The sequence below is a fragment of the Pomacea canaliculata genome, linkage group LG11 (assembly GCF_003073045.1).
Source record: "Pomacea canaliculata isolate SZHN2017 linkage group LG11, ASM307304v1, whole genome shotgun sequence".
Lineage (NCBI taxonomy): Eukaryota > Metazoa > Mollusca > Gastropoda > Architaenioglossa > Ampullariidae > Pomacea > Pomacea canaliculata.
Genome location: NC_037600.1, coordinates 11377652 through 11402562, shown reverse-complemented (window position 1 = coordinate 11402562; position 24911 = coordinate 11377652). Strand labels below are relative to the sequence as shown.

The following is a 24911-nucleotide window of genomic DNA, read 5'->3' as shown; positions in this document are numbered from 1 at the left end:
ATACTGCTGGATACTAAAATCTTTTTAAGCCAGACGGAAGTTATCTTGTATCAACAATAAGTGTATATTAAGGACGATGTAGTCTGCAAACAAAATTCAACGCGATCATGAACATAATAATGAAGCTCGACAGTTTTTTAAATATATTAGTAACCTCTTATGATTTTGACTTTCACCAAGACCAGCCAAACACTTTTTATATTATATTTTTATATTATAGGAAACTCAAGCATTTTGTCAATGTGAAATTTTGTCGTTTTCTGATGATTTGTTTCTCGTGCTCGAATTTTATGTAAAAAAGAAATCAAAGCACATGAACAAGAGAGTCACCGATGTGTTAACAAAAAACAAAACAAATAAAAAAATACACACAAATTTACAAGGTTTCTTTCATTTTGAATTACTGAAATGTGCAAATAAAAACATTTGTTACCAGACGAAGGCCGATCGCATGGTATCTCATCTCCATGGAGACCAGAAATAAAGAACAAAAATTAAGATTATTTTAAAGTAATTTAGCGAAACATTCTTTGGATGTAATTTGTTATAAAAGTGTTATGTAAAGTGTATGCAGGGTGTTGGGTTAGTATGTGTAGCCTGTCTTTTCTGTGTTTATCATGAGAATTATTTTGAATTCTGTTCGTTATTGAAAAGCTATTAATTCATGGCTTTAGAGCAAAAACTCCTACGGGAAAGTTATTTTAAAAGGCCGAAACTGTATACGTATACACCCAAGTAGTTATAAGCCAGAGATACTCCAACCCACACAGGTGCAGACATTTAGCTGCTTGTAATTTTTTTCTCTCTGTAATTAGACACATGTAAACACAATAGAACAAAACTTGGAACACTTTGTAAATAACTGTTATTCTTCTATTTTCTGAGGTAAACTTGCGAAGCTGTTCATGGTTTTCTTCTCAATATGATCCCTTTAGAGAGTATTTATTAGAATAAAAAAAAACTTTTTCGTTAAGTAAAAACATCTGTAAGTTGTTTCCCTTTTCTCACCGTACTGTATATAATTTAAAGAGCGGAGAATGTATACAAAAAGCAAACTGTGTTTGAAAGAAATGTTCTGACACTATAATAATTAACATTGACACAAATTTTTCTTCATACTTGTCTTAAATTTCTAAGTTTTGTTTTCGTTGTTTCAAAAAGCATATGAAATCGTTTAGTCACACAGCATAACAGAAAGACTAAAATGTAAACTTGTGGTTGTCTGTCCAAATTATGGGATTCAACATTTACAATTCTTTATGGCGGTTAAAGCATAAAGATCTTATCCTTGTGTTTAATCTGTATGAAAGAAAACTTAATCTTCGCTATGAAACTACACCAAGAAGAGAACTATTATATAAATGCTCTCCACTGCTTTGGACTAGTAATGACAGATGAACCAGCCAAGCTGTTACTAGCAACAATGAGAGAGAAGACTTTGAAGATCAGAATTAAAAAGAGGACAAAGAAAGAACGATGATATAGTGATCAACAGTCACTACAACATCAGCCATTAAAAATATAAGAAAATCAACTCATTTTACCGTGTCCTTGGATCATCATTTGGTAATTACTTGTAATTGCAGTTAGAATTATAACACACAGTTAATGTTTGTACACACCACTTCCAACACCAGGCTAGCAGCACCGCAAATATCTCTCGCTTTTTTCATAATGACTAGCCTGATTAGTTTTACTAAAATTACATTTTTATATGCTTTGTAGGGATTTGTTTTTATTCATCTAAATGACAAGATTATTTTTAGAAATGCTTACAATATGTTCTGATATTTACAGGAAACTGGTAAACATACCTGAGCGTTTGATGTGATGCGGGGTTTGGGATGTGTGGCTTCAGCAAAGTGCTGGCTGTAGGAACTATTGCTGAAGTCTTTCAAACAAACCTGATTAGACTGTGGTTAACAAGACTAGAGCAACGATGTGCGCATGAGTCTTGTTTTCATACTTTATTCTTGTTTTAAACACTGTATACAGACTGAGACATACGTAAATGTACAAAGTCTCCGATGTTTCATGGTAGCTTTGAATTTAAAACTGCCTCACAAGAGAACATCAACATCACTACAGATAAATCGTGTCCCTTACTGGAAAATGTGGTTTGTGTGCTGTTTCGCTGTGTTGTTTACAATGTATTTACATTTACAGTTGATGTATCAAAACTTACAAGGTTATAATCACCGACAAAATATTTGATTTCTCTTTTCGAAAACCTCGCACACAACGATAAAGCAAAGGTGAACATGAACAACGTGCGTTAGGAAACAAAATAAAGAAGTAATGTTTGTCCTGACGATTTAAAAATGTGAGAAATGTGAGACAGTATTTGTATGTAATACATTAAATTTATTATAATAGAAGCATATATGTATTTCCTCTTGGACCGAAACAGATCGACTTCAAAACATCATACTTTTGACTTATTAATGCGTGCGCAGGATTAACTAAATTAGCATGAAGTGTGGACCGTGGACTCCACGCCAATGGGCAGCAAAAAAACACTTTTTGACAAACAGTGGACCATCACAACCCGGTCTGAGTCCGCTGCATGTGTCACCTGACTTGTGTGTCCAGATGTACAATGTCACATGACATAAACAAGGACTGACTTTCTGCTTAAAATCAAAACAACTCCCAATAACTAGCACTCAGTAGGTATGTAGCTATACTCGCTTTAAACTCACATTGTCTGTGCTCATTGTCTATCCCACCGAATTTGTATCCCATATTGTTACACGTAAATAGGAAACACTAAAAAATATCTCTTAACAGATTTATATTAACGAAAAGAAAGCGTATAATAACACTCTCGGATCAGACGACAGTTTAAAGACATACTGTAGCTTGCCTAGTCAGTAAATTCTCTGTACATATAAATATTATAGCTTTAGAAAGAACTACCGTAAACAAAACTACTTATTTGCTTTTGCACAATAATGAATACATAAAAAGCAATTTGAAAATAAAGCCATTTACTCTTATTACAATTGTAGTTGTACAGCAACATACTCATAATGAGCATATCATTAATCAGCACGACCATAAACCAATGATAACTGCGAAAGATTTTATGAAATAAACAGTTTTAGCGATACTAATTTGTTTACTCATTTTGTTGTGTTTACACATTATATTTTGTATGCTTAATTAGTATCGGTCAGTCTCCGCTAAAAATATGTTTCTTCTTCATTTCTCTCTTTGTATGTGTGTAAAGGGATGGAGGACAGCTTATACCACTGTAATAAAAGTATTGCTTTTCGTGGTTGTTTCATGTACATCAACACAAAAGTGAATCATTTATACTTTTTTGTTTTGCACAGTAAAAAGCTTAACAAACCAGATACATTGGCGCCGTCTTTGGTCACTTCTTGCTGTCTCGGACGATTTCTCCTCTGATATTATTTATCTCCTCATTAATCTACAACAGGCTGTCACCTGGTCAACAAAGACAAAATGAAGCAGGTGCAATGCCAAACGATTTACTTACAAAACATAAACAGAAATTTTAGAAAATCTACACTTTAGACAAAGAGAGCCTTTATTTCAGCGCTGTGAAATATGAAACAAAAGAGTTACTTTATTATTTATGAACCGCAAACTCCTGGGCGACACAAACGTACAAAATTATGAAAAAGAGTTTTATAAAGTAATCACAAACTTCTTTGTATAATGTAGCCTGTACGTAGGTCTCTCACCTGAGTTACTTTATACCAGATTCCAAATAAAGCAAAACAGGGCTGTTTGACAAAATTTGATACAATGCCCTTGTCCTGTCCGTTGACGTAGAGGTGAAGGCCGTTTGATGAGTCCACCATGACCCCAACTCGACTCCCGACTTGAAGTTTCTTGAGACATTGTCCTAACGTGTTAGACACCTGAAAACAAATACCTGATACCTTTACCTTTTAATAAATGCTTGCAGTGAGTTTCTTTGATGTTACGAGTACCCCAATCTAAGTTTCAAATAACCTACTTGTATAACCTTTTCCATAATTTTCTTTTAACTCTGAAATAAAACATTAATCTTTTATTCCTTTTGAAAAATATTAAGTAGAGGCAGTGGTTAATACTTTTTAGTTGTGCATCCTGGAAGTGCGAGGGGAACACCTGATTTCAAGAATTTAAAAAAAATGTATCATGTAATTAACCTCAACTTTTACACCTAGTCCAAATAACAAATGAAGTTTCACGCATTTAAAGCCATGGAAACTCACATATTCTCCCTCTTGGTAGACCACTCTGGGGTAGATCATGACATCGTACAGGTGTCCGGAATACTTCGTCATATTAAGCCATGCAGGAGGGATACTTGTCACACCTACGAATACTCTGTTGTCTTTAGATGATACTGCGTCCACTATGACCTGTGTGAACATTACAGTGTCATGACAGGCGAATATGTGACAGCTGTTTTGTTGCCAATCTTTTAGTAGAGTTTTCACAGAAAGCGTCACCAGAGAAATACTACAGACTGATTATAATCAACCCCTTTTAAATAAGGTTTACTTAAATTTGTGTCAAACAAGTAAATAGAAATTATACGGATTTTTTTTATACTTTCGTCTATACGCTTACAAACAAAAGAACAGTTCATAACAGCAACTTTGCTCTGCAGCAAGTTTAATGATCATCATCAATCGTCAGCAATCATCATCAATCATCAATCAATCATCATGAATCATCATCATTCTAGCCTCATATCTTACTTCATACAACCCAGATAGCATGAAAACATTTTAAAAACGTTTTAAAAACGTTTACATGGTTGTAATAAGGTTTACGTTTTAGATAAAACGTTTTAAAAACATTTTAAAAACATTTACCAAAAAAACATTTTTAAGTAAAACATTTTAAAAACATTTTTAAAATGTTTGAAAATAAAACATTTAAAACAAAAATGTTAAATAAATGTTTTATAAACGTTTACAATGTTAACCTTTATGGCTGCGCGTCATGACGTAATTTTTTATAAGACGTCACTATTTGATTTGCCGGCATTCACTTCTCCTATGGAATTTTAGAGCCAGTCCACGGTGTAGATACTGAAAATCCTCACCAAAAAGCATTTTTAAAGACTTTGTTATATTTGTCTTATGACTAGGTTTGATAGTTTAAAATCATTGCAGTTTTTAAAACATCAATGCTACGTAACTAAATATTTGCTATTCTTCTTGTGGATGCACGTACTCCCATGATTCCACGCGGCGCGACATTTTCTCTGCTGATGTACTGTATGTTTGAAAACCAAGGTTGTAATCTTTTCTCTTTGTTTACCATACACGTACTTCAGGTTCTTAATTATAAAACGCTATATACCGTGTTCTAGTACAACACACATTTAATGTATGCTTATTGGGTGTGATGTGTCAAAGTTTACTTTCTGAATTGAGCGCTCGTACATAATCTAATACGTTAAGGCAGCTGATAGTTCACATCATGTCGTCCTACTGGACGAAGCGGAGAAAAGTTAATAAAACTTGTAGAAGCAGAGTTGGCAGAACTGAAAGAAGAAAGATGTATTCAATACACACTGATACAAACATTCACGATCCAGTGTCGTAGAGAAGGTGCTCACAGTTTTAGATCTACAGAGTCAAATTAATAACAGTTCGAACCAGCAGACACCAGAACTCTCAGCGATAACATCACGCCAGCAATATTTACCGACTAAATACAATTTGGATGAAAATAATGATGATGATGTTGTGAAATCTAATTTTAGTGAATTTGAAGATTATATTGATGATCAGTTTGATTCAGCGATATCTTCAGACAGCGACAGTGAAACAGATACAGATTTGGCCACACAGTTGGCATATTGGGTCGCAACATTTAACATTTCCAACAGTTCACTTTCAGTACTTCTTGCCTTGTTGGACAAAAGCATCCTGTAATAACTGCTTGCTTGAATTCATTGCTAAACCGTTATCTATGGCTGAAATGGTACCCCTGGTATTGTGTAATCATTTCTCATTATGGTGTAAATTTGTGTTACATGTTCTTAAAATTTACTTAAGGATGATAGAGTTTTTAATAACATTAAATAACGTGACATTATAACATTGCATGCCACAGAAGCAAACTGCAGTCAATACAATCATATCTCAGCTGAACAAGATTCATGCTATCCTCCCTGTATTTACCATAGTTCCTTGAGTATAACAGTGTATAAAAATTTATGCAGTCATAATCTCTGACGGAAATATGACAGATGAAGTCAAACGTCCAACACTCCCATAAAGACACACAGTTAGCCTCCCTGGTAAGAGTTCATAGAGGATTGTTTATTTTTCAGCACGCGAAACGGTTAGCATACTGGCCACCAAGTGAGCTGACAAAACACCTTAAGGAGGGAGCTCTGCCAGATAGACATACCTGGACTCTTCAAGCTGTTTGCATTTTGGGTTCAAAGGGTACTTTTATACTTTTTTACTCATTGTCATATATATGTATATTATAGAGATTAGATGTTTGATGACTTCGTCAGCCTGGTTAATATTTTTGTGGTCAGTCTCTTGATAAAGTTTACAAGTATTGTTCATATTTATTTTGTAAAAGGTTTTAAGGTAGTGTTAGTGTCTTTAGTCCACGCAGACCTTGCTTAGGGTTTATTGTGGTTACAGACTGGAACATACAGCCGCATGACCATTAACATCTCAGCGAACAGACAGTTAACTGATTTTGTCATGTGAAATGCATATTGTGTGGTAAAGCATTGCATGCCATTATTCTCGATGTTTATTATAACTTCACAAATTAATAACCCTTTCAGATGAGTATTTGGTTGCCAGACGAAAAGTGGATAACAGCCAGTATACATCAAACTTGGATACAACAGATGCTGACAGCACTAAAGGTTGAAAAGATCGGAAGAGGAAGAGAAACAAGTAGTCACATTGTGTCTTGTTTGAGTTATAGAATGACAGGGATTAGGGAATCCCTAGGTTTGGAGAACAACTTACAAGATCAGTACAGATTTCAGTATTGCAGTTCATTTCAATTTTTCATGAGGGTAATATTGATATTATGATAGGTATAGCCTAGGAATTATTTATTATTTTTATTTCTTAAATCTTTTACTCCAGAAATTCTTAAATTTTCATAATTGTCATTTCACTGCACACTTATTAATAGGTATGCTTGTTAATTAGGTTAGGGCTAGAGAGCCCAGACGAGGAGGAAGAAGACGACTTTAGATGGAAATCAGTGCATCCAGCAGTGCCAGCAGGACCATTGCCAGACTCATTGCAACCACAAGTGGAAAACAAGCGTTTATGCCCACAGGTAAATGCACTAACCACCAGAATATTGGCACCACGACGTGAGCACCCCAGTGACCAACGTAGTGACTCTCAGCAAGGAGTACAAGAGGGGACAGACCTCACAACTGCAGCAGTAAAAGGCGGTACCCAGAGAGTGTCTAATGAAGGTAATTCAGACAATTTTATATTATGGGTTACTTTTCTTGCTTTTTGTTTTGCCTATTTAATTTTGTTGTGAATTCCCTTCACAATCTCAAGTTGAACATAGTGTTGGTTATACAAGTTTCTTACTGCCTCCCAAATCACCGTTGATTGGCTTCATTCACCTATAAAAGTTAATTGTCCACTTTTGCTCACAGTGCTATGTTCATACTGTTGCAGCATTTGCCTGGCTCATTCTGAAACAAGACAGAGAATTGAAATTGATGCTACAGGAAGTAAAAGATATGGTGATTCATTCACTGATAAGCAAAGACCAGCCTGCTCCAGCAAAGGATGCCTGAATGTTGCCAGAAGATTTGATCCTTCTGATTAGAACACAGCAAGAGCTGTTGGAACTGGATGGACGCCTTGATGATGATTCCGTTCATGAATTACTCGTACGTAAAGCAGATGTCATTGTTAAAGCCATGATTGAAATGATAATCTGTAATAATTTAGGGGAATTTTAAAGCATAGCTTGACATTTTTGAAAAACTTATGTTTTTATAGGGAATTCATTTGAGAATGATCAGTTCTTGTCAATCTATCATACATATATAGTGTGGAACACAATAAGTCAAATTTTAAATCCAGTTTCAAAGGGTTTCAGCCTCATAAACTTTATGGTTATTGGGAAGGAAACATTAAATGTCAGCTTTTGTGAAAGTTTTCAGTTTATAATTTTTGTATGGCCCTTGAATTGTAAATAATTAAAGCCATGTATATTTTCACTACACCCTTTCTTGTTTATGATGTGTGGCCTACTTTTGACAGATATGTTTCTTGTCTTCTAATGATTTGCAAGTCAAAAGCCTCTCCTGTGTGGGTAGAACGAATGCAAAGGATTGTGCGAAAAGAATCATGCGGCGACTCCTGACCGACAAGGTTGCTCGGAACTATAACTGGAAAGGACAAAAGGAAGAGATGTGTGCTTTCAAGGGACTGAAATGATCTACATGATCTACAGTAAGTGATGATGTATAAATGTTAGTGTATATTATTATTAAAGGTATAGATATATGATATATTGTCTACACATACTTTGACAAAAAAGAGAAGTGCAGATCTAAGTGCTTATTTTTGTATAACATGAATTGACATTTTTCATTGCTAGCTCTACAGTTGAAAATTATCTGTAGCTCTTGTCAGTATTAATTGTGCTTCTATGGGTGAAACTAGCGTAAAAACGGAAAGACATGGGGAACAAGCATAACCATAAAACTGAAACAATATGTATAGTGTGAGACTTCTTTAGTCCATCTTTAATCTATAAACCTGTAGCGCTTCTTTAATCTACAAATCCCATTTTTGCTATCTGCAGAAGCTGTACGGAAGAACCGTGGGTGTATGGAGGCTTCCGATAAAGTTAGTGCAGGAGCCATCACAGAGTGGAGACCAATGCTTCAGCAGACAGTGCTGTTCTACCTGTCCGTCGTCCTTCCCGCCCGAGCTGCCATCCGTATCAGAGAGCGACGACTCCTCTCCCAGCGACAGAGAAGTCTAGAGATATACACGTAATGTCTACGATGACTGCAATGCCACCTACAGCCGCCGAATGCCAGTACTGGTCACATAGCCATTCGCTTCCAACGGCAACAGCAGGCAGTCCTGACAGTCCTTTGTCCCTGGCTCTCCTCCACGCTCAAGAGCTGTCTCCCACATATAACACTTCTGTGCTTTTGCCTCCTTTTACTCCTCTACACTGGCATGTATGCCTAACTTTGCTGCATAAGGAACATCAGGCTTATCACCAAGCCACTCTTGACCCTAATTGGGACGCTTGCTGATATTTAGCAACAATGTCTCATATTTGAGATATCTAATAATTACATATAAGAAGGTTTTAGTATGTTAAAATGAAGGCATGTGGATCTGATAGTGTTCTAAGTGCATTTTTCGTAAAGCCACTTTACCAGACATACATGAACTTTTAATTGTTCAGCCTTATTTTACGGTATGGAAATTCTCATATTATTAATTAATTGGAATGATATGTCCCTTGTAGAAGGGTAGAGATGATAATGTGCATGTTGTTATCTACAACAGGGTAACTGTACTTTTTGGTGTATTTTGTACATCATCCAATTGTATTTACAATTCACTGTTTTTTGTAAATCTAAAGGTCTATAAGTTTAGTTTTAGTTTAATTATTCCTTGGCACTCTGCACAGAGCACAGTGCCGCACCACCTCACCTTTAAGTATTTGAAATTGAAATATTTAAAAGTATTAATTTAAGAAAAAATCCTATTCATTGATTTGTCGGTGTTTAATTAATTTATATTCTTTTTTCTCTTTTTTGAGTATCATTTATTCATTTTTATCACAAATGGTCACCATTTTGTACTTGCTATTGTATAATGTAAATGTCTCCTGGGTTTATTCCCGACACGAAATATGTTTTAATTACAACAAATGAAAATCTTCTCTGTACGTCATTTATGCCATGTTTGAAGTGAAACTGTGAAAAGTATGTGTGAACTGTGAAACATTTACATTAGGTTTCAAAAACATTTTTAAAACGTTTAAAAAACGTGTCCTTCGAAACATTTAAATTAGGTTTAAAAAACATTTTAAAAACGTTTTTAAAACATTTACATACGAATATTTATTAAATGTTTTTAAAATGTTTTACAGAAAAATGTTTATAAAACGTTTTAAAAATATTTTTAAAATGTTTTACAAATGTTTGCAGAAAACGTTTTTAAAACATTACTTTGATGGGCATGATAAACATTTTTAAAACGTTTTCTGCAAACCTTTTTAAAATGTTTTATGTAAACATTTTAAAACGTTTTTAAAACGTTTTTAAAACGTTTGCATGCTATCTGGGAAGTAGTTTGTCTCCATAGCTTCACGTGACACAACCATACCGTCGTTGAACGTATTAGTAGGATTTATCTTCTCTGCCCCCGTGTTACAGTTTGTCAGACGAATGTTTGAACAGCAGTTTTCGTGGAAGACAAGGAATGGTCGCTTTGCACCAAACTGAAAGCGACGTCCACGCTATTGTGGGGGAAATTTTTAAAAAAGATATTTAATTGACTTCTACATAATATGTATAATATTAGAAGTAATTTTATTTATTAATCACTAGTATTGAAGTAATATTTAATGACTCAAGTGTTATACTGTATTAGTCGTCACTATTTACTATATCTCAACTCACTATATACTGTATCACAACATATTACATATTATTGTATCACATCATAAAACACACAAAAACCTTACATGGGGTCGTTTGAAGATTTTACTACAAATTAAATATTTTACGGCTGGCAGATGACTTTACTACAGATTTTATTACTGCAAGACAACAGTCACTTATCAGCATGCATTCTAAAATAATTTTAACCAGTTAACAAGTCGTTCTTTGTTTCTTTGTGTGCGTTTTTTATGTTTATGTTTACTCTAAGAGAGTCCACGCGATTGCTAGCCGTTCCACACGTAATGGCCAATGAAATTTGGACCGGTGTTTTTATCATTTTATATGTATCAACCTACAATAAAGACAACTATCTGTGATACTCTGTTTTAATGCCCTTTTCAAAATATTACGTGGTGTAAATTTTAACAATTATAGATTTTGTTTTCTTGCAGTAAAAGAAATTGAAAAACTGTAACTGTACAGGACCGAGAAATCCCAAATCTGGAAGTACGTCAAAAGTTAGAAAATAAAAAAAAAAACAGAATTTATCCAGTATATAGACACAGAAAGTACTGAACAAGCATATATGTTATTAGAATATACATTACAATTAAAATATTACTTACTTTTTTCCTAGAATCATTAAGCATCATCCCCCATCTAGAAACCTTTATTCGAATATTTAAACAGATAAATAATTTAAAAAAATTAATGCATGTTTAGAAATGAAGGAAGAAAAGTTAGTTAAACACTGTCTATCATCTAAAAACATGTTAACTAGACATAAATACTAACTTTATATATATATAATTGTATGATTACTTAAAATATCTATGCATTGATATTACATATATTGATATTGTGTTGTCGTTAGTCGAAAGCACATACGACCCAAGGCGTCTGTTATAATGTCTGTGTGAGATGTGAAAAGAGCACATACTTTGTTGTGCAAGATTCTACATTGTTAGCTTGTTTGGCAGATGGATGTATTCTAAAATGACTGTCACTTTCTAGGCATGTTTTCGTTTTTTATTGTAAATATTATATTTTATGTGTTGTGTATCTGCATGATTATAAATGTTTAAAAAATATATAAAATATATATAAAATATATAAAATGTTTAAAACTGTGTAGACACACACATATATGTAACAGTTGTAAACATTTTCTTTCTAACATATAATGCTGAAGATATATAAAAAGATTACTGACCGGCATCTTGTTTGCAGCATACCATTTTTTGAACGAGCTGTCTGACAATGAAGTCTAGTAGAAGACAAAAAGCATTGATAATCTTTTCATTATTCAGGTCTTGAACTTAGTTCTCAATCTATAAATATATCTGTTTTGTGATATTTGTCATTTATTGAGTCTGAATGAAAACAAAATGTTGCTTTTCTTTGACGGAGTCTCTTAATTTTTTTTTTAACAGTTACTCTTCACTCAGTTAATCTAAAGAGCAGATTAGTAGGAGAAAGGCATGCAACATTTATAATCGTCGACTTCGCTAAATAAATAACTTGCTTCCCTGACGACAAGTAAAGGATCTTACATTTGGATAGCTAAGGCATTAAAAATAATAATATAATATATATGTATTAAAATAAAAATGTATATATGAACTTATCAGCTAAATCCAAATATTACATCTTAGTACATCACAAAAGTATCAACATAGAGGTATCGAATGGATGACCAAAACAGCTTCTTACTGTGCGAGGTTGAACTTGGTCAGGCCTGGAAAAACGTTGTGGAAAAGATGTGTGTTGCATGGTCGGAGTTACATTCTGAAATAACAATTGGATAACAATCTTATGAGAGGGAAGCTTAGCAATGTTGCGAGTTATAACCTACTAAAATATGAATAAAGGTGCAAGAATTTATTACTGCTTTGTTACAGGAACGAACCGTAGAGACTGAAGTTTCCAGTAATATACAAACACATACACACAGCGATATTGATATTACTTATTGTTTTAAGCACATTGGCTATGGAAGTTTTCTACAACCTTCTAAACTATGGCTATAAATCCAAATATATACAGTTATCCTTCCTCACTCACCTATATTCTCACAAAGTCATATACATTTTTATTCAGACTGCAAAGACAGCGCAGAAAATATTATAAGCGTGCACACCCACTTCCACACCTTTTACCTCCCTCCAACCACTACAATCCACCATATTTCGGAAAGATATTTTAAACAAATTGAAAATAAATAAAATTATTTTCCACAACTTGGTGTTTTTGTATAGTTTCATTACATATAAATTTCTCATCAAGTGTAACAATTAAAAACTCAATAATGGTATAATAAGGAAAGAATACCTGTGTCTTTGTTGTTTGCGGTGCCAACATCATTAAGTCTTTTTCTATCCGCCCAGCAACTTCTTGACAATATTCTGCACTTGACAAGGGCTTTTCCCACACCTCTCCTTCCAAGTTAGCGTTGAGGTCAAGGCTGTTGACCCTGTCTGTCAGAGCCTGTGTCATGTGTATCAGTGCAGGACGTGGTGACACTGCCACCGCTCGAGTCACAATGTGTTTGTGTGACGTCACCTTCCCTAGACGGTTGCTAAGGTCAGTCTTGACGTCACGTAATGAATTCCTGATTTTGAGATGTGACGTGCGAGTCTTTTCCTTCAAATTCTTACGGAAATCTTCCACCAGTTTCTGAAGACGGTCACATGTCTTGTCCACCTGCGCCATGTCTTCTTGTTCACTGACATCAACTTCCTGTAGACGTGACGTCACTTGACCTATAGCCTGCTCTAGCTTCTGCTCCGCTTCTACAAGACTCTTTGTCAAGTCTTTTAGTAAATTTTGAGCTGACTGTATTTCATCGTCAAGAAAGTTTACTTCCGGACATACTTTGTGTATGTTAGACTTACAAGCTAAGCAGACAGGGAGCCCGTGGGAGCGGCAAAATAACTCCGCGTGTTTGTCGCCGTGGTCAGCACACAGTGCAGGGCGGCTGGCAGCCAGACGTTCAGGTGTCACAGTGCTGACACTCTCCACATCGTGACTGCGGCTCATTGAAAGTTTTCTATGAGCCTTTGTACAGGCTGAACACAACATGTCCTGACACTGCATACAGATGAAGTCCGCCCTGACGTCCTCACACACACAACAAAGGTGATCTTTACTCAGCACACGAGCGCTCTCCACCAGCGCTTCCATCACAAAGTCTGTCGGCAGGGCGTCAACAGTGTCGGACGAACTTCCATCTGACTGCTCTACTATAGGACATCTACACAGCGGACACCCGGCATCAGCTTTGGAATCCATCCAGGAAATAACACATTCTCGACACAGGAGATGACCACAGGGTAGAATCTTTGGTGTGGTGAAGTCATTCGTGCACACAGCACACTCTCTTTCGTTTTGCTCAGCCATCTTGGATTCTAAGTTACTGATGATACAAATCGTAGAAACATGATGTAATTTCTTTCTAATCTAATCTTAGCTTTAAAAAATTATTTACCGGTTTGGGAGATGAAGATTTGTAAGATTGTAAAGGAATAGAGACAAAAAAAACAAAACAAAACAAAACAAAACAATAAGATTAATGAATGTTTTAGAAGCATCTTTTCTTTTTTTGGCAAGTTAAATTTTTTTTCATGCGTCATTTCCCCTGTGTCCTGAATTAGAAAAAAAATAACTTCCTAAAGCAGCAAATGAATAAGAACTTTCTTTTGCCTTAAATAAAAAATATTAGAAATGATTCTGATCACATGACTGCTTTTATTCTTTCTAATTAGTGACTTAGTATGTGTCTTTACTTTCAATAAAAATAGAAACATAACCATCGATAGCTGCTAGTTCAAAAATATAAATCCCTTTTATTATAGTTTTAACATTGGAAACGTCATTTTACTAACGGATAAAGCGAGCTTATTGTGCAAGACCATGAACTGATGAAATGAGTAGAAACGTTTATGTCATAAAAAAGACATCATTATTCAGCGCTTTTCCTCGAATACCTTGTTGTATTCTTTAAGCATCTTTAAGAACTTACCTGCCGCAATGAATGTCATTATACAACTGCAGACCTACTAAAGTCACACTGCAGCTCACCAAGATGACTGTATTTTAGTGTTTAACGTTAGTGAATAAGCTGATGTTAAGCAGTGCAACCATGTAAAGTTTACTCATCGTCTCCTTCGAAACAAACAACTTAGGTAAGACTGAATCTGGCCTGACAGTTTACCTTCGTACTTTGGACTAAAGACTAGAGAACTTTTTCGTTTCGATTAAGTCCTCGTTATCACTGCAGGTCATCTTTGTGGACCTCACATGACAGTCATAAGACTACTAATAATTATTGGAAATTCCCGTTAAAATCGTTTATCTCAATTTTCAGTTTGTGTGTGTTGTAGAGAAACCTATTTTGACACTTTTAACCGAGGTTAGTATAACAAAGATAATTTTTGTTACCATAACCTAAATTTATTGTGATAGTTTTTCGTCTATGATTTCGTCTTTAAACACACTGACGTATATTTTGTATGTAAAACTTTGTTTAAACATGTATTATAATCTGTAATTTTGTTACACAGAATGAGAACAACTGTAGGAAGGTTGTGCTTCTAGAAATTCATATTTTATGTAGCATGCCCATTCTCCAAATCTTCCTGGATGTGATTTTATTTCTATAGTCACTTTTGTAACATTTGTTAATTTTTTTAGTACTTTGCTGTTTTTGTACATGCTAATTAGAATGCAAGAACATTTTTTTTATTTCTCGTTATTTTGTTAAGAAGCAAAGGCCTTAAAAGGATGTAAATGTTCATTTCTTTGTACTTTTTGTTACTTGAAATGATGTAACCATATGTATTTTGTACTTTTTGCAAAATCGTCCACAGTGTGAACAATTAGAAGTATCCGTTTTGCTAACAAAAAGCCTAGTGCGCCACTACCTTACTTCCACTTTTAAAACTTATATCTTCCTTAACTTTAGAACTAGAAGAATAACTTTGGTAACAAAGTAAACACCAGAACATGCACATAAAAAAATATCCAACATGTAGAATCTCCTACGTTATATCCAATTAGACGTGCCGGGTTACAAATGATTACCTTTAGTTTACTCCAAAAATAATGTCTCGAAGTGTTTTCTGGTTGAAATAAAAATAGGGACACAAACAGGAGAGATCCACCTCCTAGAATGATTACTTCACATTTGTGAATGATACAGCAGACTGCGAGAAATAATACAAAGATAGTGATAATGAAAGTAGATCTTAACACAGGGACAACAACTAGGATGCTTGTTTTTTTGTTTTTGTTTTTTTTTGTTTTTTGTTGTTTTGTTTTTTTTGCTGTCGTTTAACATCTACGTGTACTTTTAATAAGGAAAAAAAAATAGGTCACGTTACTATCTCTATTCATTGGTACAGACCGGGTCTTTATTGATGGAAGTGATTTTGTAATTAGAAAGCTAAAGAAAAAAAGTTTTTCTATTCCGTTTGTTGCCATCAATCGTATCCTAATGCCTGCTATTCACCACTTGTGTAATGTTGTTTTTGTCACTAATGGTCCACATTTTTTGACGGAAGTAAACTTCAGTTTTGCCTCCATTTCAATCTTATCTGCATTAGTGATGTTACCCGCTAACCGTTTGTCAGAAAGTCAGCTGACTAGTTTACACCTCACACACACTTAAGAACAATAACAATATAAATATCATGATTGATTAAGCTTTGTTTTTTATGAAAAATTATATTAGTATGTGTTTGTGTACGTATGTGTTTTATATTTCAGGATTGATCAGTATTTGTTTATGTGTAGATTCTGTAGTAGAATCTCAGGAGAAGGATATAAACAAGGAATACGCAAAAACAATTGTAAATATAATTGTAAAAAAATAGTCAGAGTGACCAGGCTGTTTACACACCAAAAAGTTAAGGAGGCACTAGAATCAAAGAAGATTTTGTTGTCGTATAAAATCACTATTAACTTAGCTATAATTTTCAGTAAGTAGTAATGTTAGTTAGTGGACAGCAGAAACAGAGCGAAATGGCTGAAAGCAAAGAAAGACTTTAGGCCTGAAAGAGTTCAGCACAGTCTGCCTGTGTGCGGCTCTTCCACTTTTTCCGCTGTTGTACAGAATTTTTGCCGGACACTACTATGGTCAACACGTTTGTTATTGAGTGAGAAAAACTGGACAGGAGGAGTGAACGGTTTGAAAACAAACAGAAGTCGACTCAATGATCATTTAAAGGTATTTAAAAAGATAACTTCCAGCAGAACTGTTGTGTATACTTCTTTCGCATTGCTTACACAATATATTTATTTGTTTAAATAATATTCTGTCAGACTCCTTTTACTGCTAGGAAGACTTTTTCTTTCTCTTTCTGTCAGGGGTGGGTAGAGGCAGCTCCTAGGTTTATTCTTGGTTGTTAATGTCTATCACCGAAAAAAAAATATACGCGAAAGAGTTTGTACAGTAAACAGGTTGACAAAACACATTCACTGGAGCATTCGTTGGTGATATCAACGCTAAGGTTGATGTCGTCATCAGTCTTAAAAAAAATTATCGTTTTACTGTTTCAGCATTCTCTGATATTCTTTATGTCCTCCTAGATGTGGGAAGGGCTGTAACCTGTTCAACAGACAACAAGGCAGCAGGTACAAAACTGAATGCCTTATAAAACATAGCAAACTTGGTAAAAATCTCTAGTTTACAAACAAAGCCTCCCTGCACGTCAACAAAAGGTAATTAATTCCTTTGATTATTATTCATTAGCTGCAGATTTTAGGACATTCTCCCGTTATCTTAGTCTAAGAGACCGCTATGGTCTGCCAAGGCGATCTCAGACTTATCTGTGTACCTAACGTGTACCTGTATCTCTCACCTTTGCGACTGAACTCCACATATCGAAAACAGCAAAACATGGCGGTATGACACGTGTTGGGACAACGCCCTGGTCTCGTCCGTCGACGTAGAGGTGAAGGAAGTTTGATGAGTCCACCAGGACCCCAACTCGACTCCCGACTTGAAGCTCCCTGAGATTTGTTCCGAGTCGAGACAACACCTACAGACAAATACCTAATACTCCTTACTTTTTATAAAATATTTTGCGGGAAGTGAGCTTTCTAGCCTGACGGTCTATTATTCTGTCACTCTTCCACAAACATTTTTATTACTGTGTACGATTTAAAAAAGTGCTTAATGACTTCCGAAAAATATTAGGGGGAGGGTAATTTCATGTACAAAGAAAAAACTGATTTTCTTTAGATCAATTAAAGCCAATATTTTTAAACGGGAGTATTCCTCTGCTTTACCGTAGAAAAAGGAAAAATATTTTAAAATTGAATTTTGCTAAATAATATTTGTTGCTTACTTTTACCTGCTCATCAGAAAAGGAGCGAATAACCAGAAACCTTTAAGAATGATTTGTTAAATAAAAAAGTAAATACAAGTGAATGATAATCAGCTTTTTAAAATTTATAGAGATCAGACAACAAGCCACTTGTAGGACTTAAGCCAGTAAAACTCACACATTCTCCCTCGTAGTCGACCAGTTTGGGTCCGACAATAACAGAGTCTTCAAGGTCGTTAGAAAACTCTGTCACAATGAGACGTGCAGGAGAAATTCTTGTCACTCCCAGTAAAATCTCTTTGTACTCAACTGATATCGCGTCCACCCTGACCTACGACACCATAACAATGTCATGACTTGTGAAGTTGTGACAGCTGACTAGGGTGACTATTTGACCTAAAGGATGTCTCCCTATCTCTTTCTCAGTAAAGCAACAAGCGTGACGAGAGACAGACGCTCTGTATTGAGACTACTCAAACTTGTGTCAACGATTTAAAAAAAAAACACAAAAATAGTTCTTAATAATTGTGTTTGCATCTGTGTAACTTCTGTTGTAAAGCCTGTTTAGCACATAACATTACTCATCATCATCATCGTCGTCCTCGTCGTCGACATTTAGTTCTTGCGCAATACTTACTTCATACAAAACGTTGGCCACCATGGCGTCACGTGACACCACCACCCCGTGACTGAAGGCCTGCGAATTTATCTTCTCCGCGGTCCTGTTACCGTTCATCAGACGAATGTTGGTTCCACAGTTTTCGTGGAACACAAGGACTGGTGGCTGTGGGTTCAACTGTAAATGATAATCATTCTCTTGTCGATGAAATTTATTAACAGATATTTACTTGGCATCTATAATATTTAATAATAAATATTTAAGTAATTAGAATTACAAAACATTAATAATATTTAATAACGCTTATGTTTTGGTATTAGTGTTATTAGTTGTATTTTATAAGGTTATTTTCTCTGTTAAGATCCGCACTCATACTCTTGTGTCTGTAAGAATCAACTTCCCATACATTAAATCACATCATGCCATACACAAACCTTTACATTCGTGTGAAGAATTTACTGTCCATGTAATCATAGGAAATACATTTTACGGTTGGCAGATGACTTTACTGTAAATTTTGACACTTCTCGAAAACATAAACAGTTTTAATCAACTACAAGTTTCCGTGTGTGTGTGTGTGTGTTTACGTTTTTGTGTAAGGAGTGGAGATAAACATTTTATGATCACGATTTTACAAGGTACAAAGACAGTCCTGATATTTCATATTATTATATTATATTATTATATTTCATATTATATTATAAATTTATATTATAAATTGTTGACTCTATTTATAGGATAAACACAAAGTATTCTTAGAATATACTACACTGCTTCCTAAAATCCAAATTTACTAAATCCGTGTAAAATAAGCTCGTACTAGAAAAACAATTATCATCATGTAGTTTTGGATGCTTAAACTTTTCTAATGACCTGCTTTGGAAAAGTTTTGCATGCCGATGGAATCTGAATTCAGAAATGGCTTCTTTAGAATTAAAAAAAGACCATGTACTTTAGAAACATTTTGTCAACATTCTTTCTGGTAGAACGACCAGAGCTTGTAGTTTAAAGTTAAAGAATATCAACATATTTTAAAGCTGTTTATGGACATTATAAACATACAGAATTTCAAACACGTTAAAAGAAGATTATTTACCTGCATTGCTTTTAAAGCCTCCTTCAATTTTTGCGAGCGGTTTGGTAAGGAAGCCTAGTAACCAACAGAGAGCATTGAAAAATCCTTTCACTATTGATATTACAAACTTAATTCACATTCTATAAAATAAAAGCCATTTTCTGATATTTGTCGTTTGCTCAGTTTTAATTTGGAAAAAAAAATAGTTTCCTGCTTTTTCCTTTATTTCTGTCTCTTCTCCTTTCATTCTGTTACACCAAAAGGTAGGTTATTCAGAAATAGTAAACATCGTAAATCATTGACTTGAGTCACATCCGGGTCAGTGACCTTTTATTTTCTCGCGTAAGTGGTATCCCTTGTTGATGCTTTTTGGTGTCAACTCGAACTTCTTTGTGAGGTTCGGAAAAAAAGTCGCGTGTAAGATGCGTGTTGTAGCCTCAGGCATTTATTCCAAAGTAAAAGTCAGAAAAAGGGAATCTTTAAAATGTAAAGATCAGAACTGTTATAAGTTATACATTAATAACTGTCATAATCAATACTTCCTTGTTACAGAAACGAATCATGACAAAAAACAAAAATGTATAAAGTAATTGTTCACATGATTCGTTGCATATTTGTGTAATAAGTCTTCAGATATATGTATATATAAACACATGTCTTTTGTTGCTTTATGCACATTGGCTACAGTAAGGGTGTGACAGCCTACTCAAACATCTATCATTAACTTTTACCTTTGTATCCGTTTTCTGCTGGTCCCACATCAGGAGCTCTTCTTCTACCCGTCCCGCAACTTCTTGACAGCACTTTACACTTGAAAAGGGCTTCACCCACACCTCTTGTTGCAAGTGAGCGCTAAGGTCAAGGCTGTTGACCCTGTCTGTCAGAGCCTGTGTCATGTGTATCAGTGCAGGACGTGGTGACACTGCCGTGACTATCGCCACAATGTGTTTGTGTGACGTCACCTTCCCGAGACGGTTGCTTAAGTCAGTCTTGACGTCACGTAATGAATTCCTGATTTTAAGATGTGACGTGCGGGTCTTTTCCTTCAGCTTGTTACGAAAATCTTCCACCAGCTTGTGAAGACGGTCACATGACTTGTCCACCTGCGCCATGTCTTCGTGTTCGCTGACATCAACTTCCTGTAGACGTGACGTCAGCTGACCTATAGCCTGCTCTAGTTTCTGCTCCGCTTTTACCAGAATCTTTGTCAAGTGCTTCATTGAGTTTTGAACTGCCTTTATTTCATCGTCAAGAATGTTTACTTCCTGGCATACTTTGTGTTTGTTAGCCTTACAGGCTGAGCAGACAGCGAGGCGGTGCTCGCGGCAGAAGTACTTCGCGTGTTTGTCGCCGTGGTCAGCACACAGTGCAGGGCGGCTGGCAGCCAGACGTTCAGGTGTCACAGTGCTGACACTCTCCACATCGTGACTGCGGCTCACTGGGAGCTTTTTATGAGCCTTTGTACAGGCTGAACACAACATGACCTGACACTGCATACAGATGAAGTCCGCCCTGACGTCCTCACACACACAACAAAGGTGATCTTTACTCAGCACACGAGCGCTCTCCACCAGCGCTTCCATCACAAAGTCTGTCCGGCAGGGCGTCAACAGTGTCGGACGAACTTCCATCTGACTGCTCTACTATAGGACATCTACACAGCGGACACCCGGCATCACGTTTGGAATCCATCCAGGTAATGACACATTGTCGACACAGGAGATGACCACAGGGTAGAATCTTTGGTGTGGTGAAGTCATTCGTGCAAACAGCACACTCTCTTTCATGTGATAGAGACATCTTGGATTCTAAGGCACTGATGATACAAAGCATAAAAATTAATGGAATTAAAAAAAATCTTATTCTAAAAAAATTTCAAGTACATCTTTTGCAGATGAATTTATTTGTGAGTTTGAAAAGCAAAGGAGAGAAAAAAGAAAAAAAGAAAACATAAAGACAGTCAGATCAATTAAAGTTTTAGAGCATCTTTTTCTTTGCTGAATATTTACATTTTTTTATTCATGCGCCTTTTCACTTGTTCTTCAATTCGCAAAAGTAACCCCAAAAAGTAACAAATAAATAAGAAGTATAACAACTTTTTGTTGCCTTAAAGAAAAAATTTTAGAAATCCTGGTGTTCACATAACTACTTTTATTATTTTTTAAATTAGTAAAGTAGTATTTGGTTTTTACTCTAAATAAAATTAGAAACATCACAAGCGGCAGCAGCTAGTTTAAAATATTAGTCCATTATAGTTTTGACATTACAAACGCTATTTTAGTAATGTATAAAACGATCTTATTGTACAAGACTGACGAACTGATGAACTGGGTAGAAACGTTTATGTCATAAACAAGACATAATATTTAAGCTCTTTTCCTCTAATACCTTACTTTCAGTTTTTATGCACTTTTGACCGTTAAAGGAATCTGTCAACCTATCTGCCGCAATGAATGTCACTATACAAGGACTTACCTGCTAAAGTCACACTGTAGATCATGAAGATGGCGGTTTGTTACACGCTGACCTGAATGTTAGTGAATGTGCAGTGTAACCATGTACAGTTTACTCACCGTGTCCTTCAAAACAAACAACTGAGGTAAGACTGAATCTGGCCTGACAGTTTATCTTCGTACTTTAGACTAAAGATTAGAGAACTTTTCGTTTAGATTAAGTCCTCGCTATCACTAGAGCAGCGGTTCTCAACCTGTGGGTCGCGACCCCCTGGGGGGTCGCGACGTGCCTACAAGGGGGTCGCGAAGGTGGTCATTTTTTAAAAAAAGTTTCTTATACTGGTATTAGTGAAATTAGTTTACATTGTGTAACCGAGTGGTGCGGGGGCTCAAACTCCAAATCTCTTCTTCCTATTCAAGTACACTGTCTCGGCAATGCAGTGACTTCTCACTTCCAAAACTCAAAACACAATCCCCCTCTAAACAATTAAGTCTCCAATCTCCCTCCTCTCACCTTTTGCCCTCTCTCTTCCCCAATTTCTCATCGCTGACTACCCTCTCCCTCTCCAGTCACACCTCTCTCTTTGTTTTTAAACATCTAAAAGGCACGCATTCAGGAAACGTCCATCATTCACACCCTTTCATTCGCACGTGCTCAGTCCTAGTACTCTAGGTCCCTGACAGAAGGCCATGACCAGACAATGCGCTGCGACTGGATAAGGACAGCAGTTTTAATCAAAATTTTGGATGCAAGTACACGTGTTTGTCCTGAAGAAGATAGCCATGGATAAATTTGTGCTGCGAAAAGGAACTGATTGCGGTGGTTTTTTGAAAAGAAAAAGTGAAGAAACGAGCGATGTGCAAGTTTTGGGTGCTGGAGCCGATGAAAAACCAGAAAGGCCTGCTACGAAAGTAAGAAGGTATGACAATGAATACTTGAAAACTGGTTTTACAAACATTATTGTTGATGGTAAAGAACGGCCACAGTGTGTTGTTTGCCTCGCAATATTAGCTCCAGAGAGTATGAAGCCAAACAAACTACGGCGCCATTTGGAAACTCAGCATGCGGAATTAGCTTGCAAACTCTCGATTTTTTTGAAAAAGAAAATTGCAAGAATACAAAAGAGCCAAAAAAACATTTGTCTCACATACATCAATTCCTAAGAAAGCTTGATGGCTTCGTATCAAGTTTCCTATCGCATTGCTCAAAACAAAAAAGCACATACGATCGGAGAGTCATTAATATTGCCTGCAGCAATGGACATTGTACGGACCATGATAGGAGAAGATGCTGCTACGCAACTGCAAGCCATTCCTTTGTCAAATGACACAGTTCGCCGAAGAATAACTGAGATATCTGAAGACGTGTCTGATCAGTTGATCAGTCGTATAAAAAAAAAAATTTTGCTTTGCAGTTAGATGAAGCTACTGACACTGCAGGTGACTCACATTTGATTGCTTACATTCGTTACGTGTGGGAAAATACTCTTCTGGAAGACTTTTTATTTGCAAGAAAATTTGAACGCAGAGCACAGCCCAAGATTTTTTTGGGATTGTCGATGACTTCCTTAAGGACCAAGGCATTTCCTGGAGTTCCTGCGTCGGCTTGTGCACAGATGGCGCCCTGCAATGGCTGGAAAGAAACAAGGGTTGCAATCTCTTATTAAAAAGGTTGCTCCAGATGTAGTTTGGACTCACTGCATGATCCACCGTGAAGTTCTAGCTTCCAAAGATTTGAGTGTTGAGTTGAACACAGTGCTAACAGATGTCATAAAATGGTGAACTTTGTAAAGAACAGTTCTGCCAGATCTCGAATGTTTTTCTCTTATATGTCAAGACATGGAGCGACTATGACACCTTGCTCTATTACTGCGAATCAAGGTGGTTGTCGCGTGAAAAGCTCTCGCAAGAGTCTTGAATTGCGGGAAGAATTGTGGGTGTTTCTGAAGGAGAACTCTTTCAACAAGGCTGACCTGCTTAAGAACGACCGATGGCTGCTGCTAATGGCATTATTATCGGACATATTTGAGAAGCTGAACGTTGTGAATACTTCTATGCAAGGGAAGGACACCACCATGTTACAAACAACTGACAAGATGAATGCTTTCGTCCGAAAAATTTCGTTGTGGACGCAAAAGATACGCCAAGAAAATATTTTTGATTATGTTTCCGTGCTTGTGTAAGTGCAAGGCTGACAACTTGAATCTTGATCAGGTGAAGAATGTAATTATTGCCCATCTAAACGGACTGCAAGAAAGGTTTCAGCATTTATTTCGCTGAAATTGATGTGACTAAATACGATTGGATTGGTAATCCATTTCTGGCTGATCTAGCACAAGCGGGTTGTCCACGCAAGAAGAAGAGCAGCTCATCGACCTTTCGAGTGACCAATCCCTGAAAATGGTCTTCCAAACAACACCAGTGCCAACATCTGGATTAGCGTCAACGGTGAAATATCCTCTCCTTTCTGAGAAAGCAATGAAAGTTCTGCTGCCATTTTTCAACTTCATATATGTGTGAGCAAGGATTTCAGCATTGGCAGCACTGAAGTCGAAATACAGAAATCGTGTGGACGCAGAGGCTGAGCTGCGAATAGCAGTGGGTACGAACATCGCACACAGGTTCGCTTCTTTATGCAACAGCAAGCAGCTCAACCTTCTCATTAATCAAAGTGAGTGTCCAATAAAATAATATTTATTAGCTTTAGTAAAAATTTCATTAACCAGTTATACTTCTTGCAGATACGAACTTTGTTCTTCCGTTGTTGAATTGCATTGATTTCCTCGACGCGGCGTTCGAGGTTAGC

The 24911-nt window shown here is 36.0% G+C and overlaps 2 protein-coding genes across 2 annotated transcripts; both read right to left on the bottom strand.

Annotated features, from left to right (window-relative positions):
• Window positions 1-1810: 1810 nt before the first annotated feature.
• LOC112576266 lies at window positions 1811-16883 on the bottom strand. Its single transcript, XM_025258589.1, has 10 exons — window positions 15713-16883; window positions 12962-14045; window positions 12344-12418; window positions 11844-11897; window positions 11257-11298; window positions 10315-10485; window positions 4725-4733; window positions 4233-4382; window positions 3714-3893; window positions 1811-3453 (listed from the first exon to the last, which is right to left on the bottom strand). The coding sequence occupies exons 2-10, from the start codon at window positions 14027-14029 to the stop codon at window positions 3421-3423; spliced, it is 1782 nt and encodes a 593-aa protein (XP_025114374.1). The 5' UTR covers window positions 14030-14045; window positions 15713-16883; the 3' UTR covers window positions 1811-3420.
• A 148-nt stretch (window positions 16884-17031) lies between these two features.
• LOC112576293 (tripartite motif-containing protein 45-like) lies at window positions 17032-22262 on the bottom strand. The gene is made up of 7 exons (XM_025258645.1): window positions 22128-22262; window positions 20384-21468; window positions 19674-19727; window positions 18596-18754; window positions 18137-18289; window positions 17491-17670; window positions 17032-17237 (listed from the first exon to the last, which is right to left on the bottom strand). Exons 2-7 carry the CDS (start codon window positions 21281-21283, stop codon window positions 17205-17207), a joined length of 1479 nt encoding a protein of 492 aa, XP_025114430.1. The 5' UTR covers window positions 21284-21468; window positions 22128-22262; the 3' UTR covers window positions 17032-17204.
• Window positions 22263-24911: the final 2649 nt, after the last annotated feature.

What these genes read in the sequence shown, in the direction of transcription:
- LOC112576266 (XM_025258589.1), bottom strand. Translation starts at nt 14,029, where the DNA reads ATGGCTGAGCAAAACGAAAGAGAGTGTGCTGTGTGCACGAATGACTTC. An exon ending in CGCAAACAACAAAGACACAG is followed by an intron (nt 12,419 to 12,961) that starts GTATTCTTTCCT and finishes TTGTTATTTCAG; the next exon opens with AATGTAACTCCGACCATGCA. An exon ending in ATGCTGCAAACAAGATGCCG is followed by an intron (nt 11,299 to 11,843) that starts GTCAGTAATCTT and finishes ATTCGAATAAAG; the next exon opens with GTTTCTAGATGGGGGATGAT.
- LOC112576293 (XM_025258645.1), bottom strand. Translation starts at nt 21,283, where the DNA reads ATGGAAGTTCGTCCGACACTGTTGACGCCCTGCCGGACAGACTTTGTG. An exon ending in AGGCTTTAAAAGCAATGCAG is followed by an intron (nt 18,755 to 19,673) that starts GTAAATAATCTT and finishes TATCATTTACAG; the next exon opens with TTGAACCCACAGCCACCAGT. An exon ending in TGGCCAACGTTTTGTATGAA is followed by an intron (nt 18,290 to 18,595) that starts GTAAGTATTGCG and finishes ATGGTGTCGTAG; the next exon opens with GTCAGGGTGGACGCGATATC.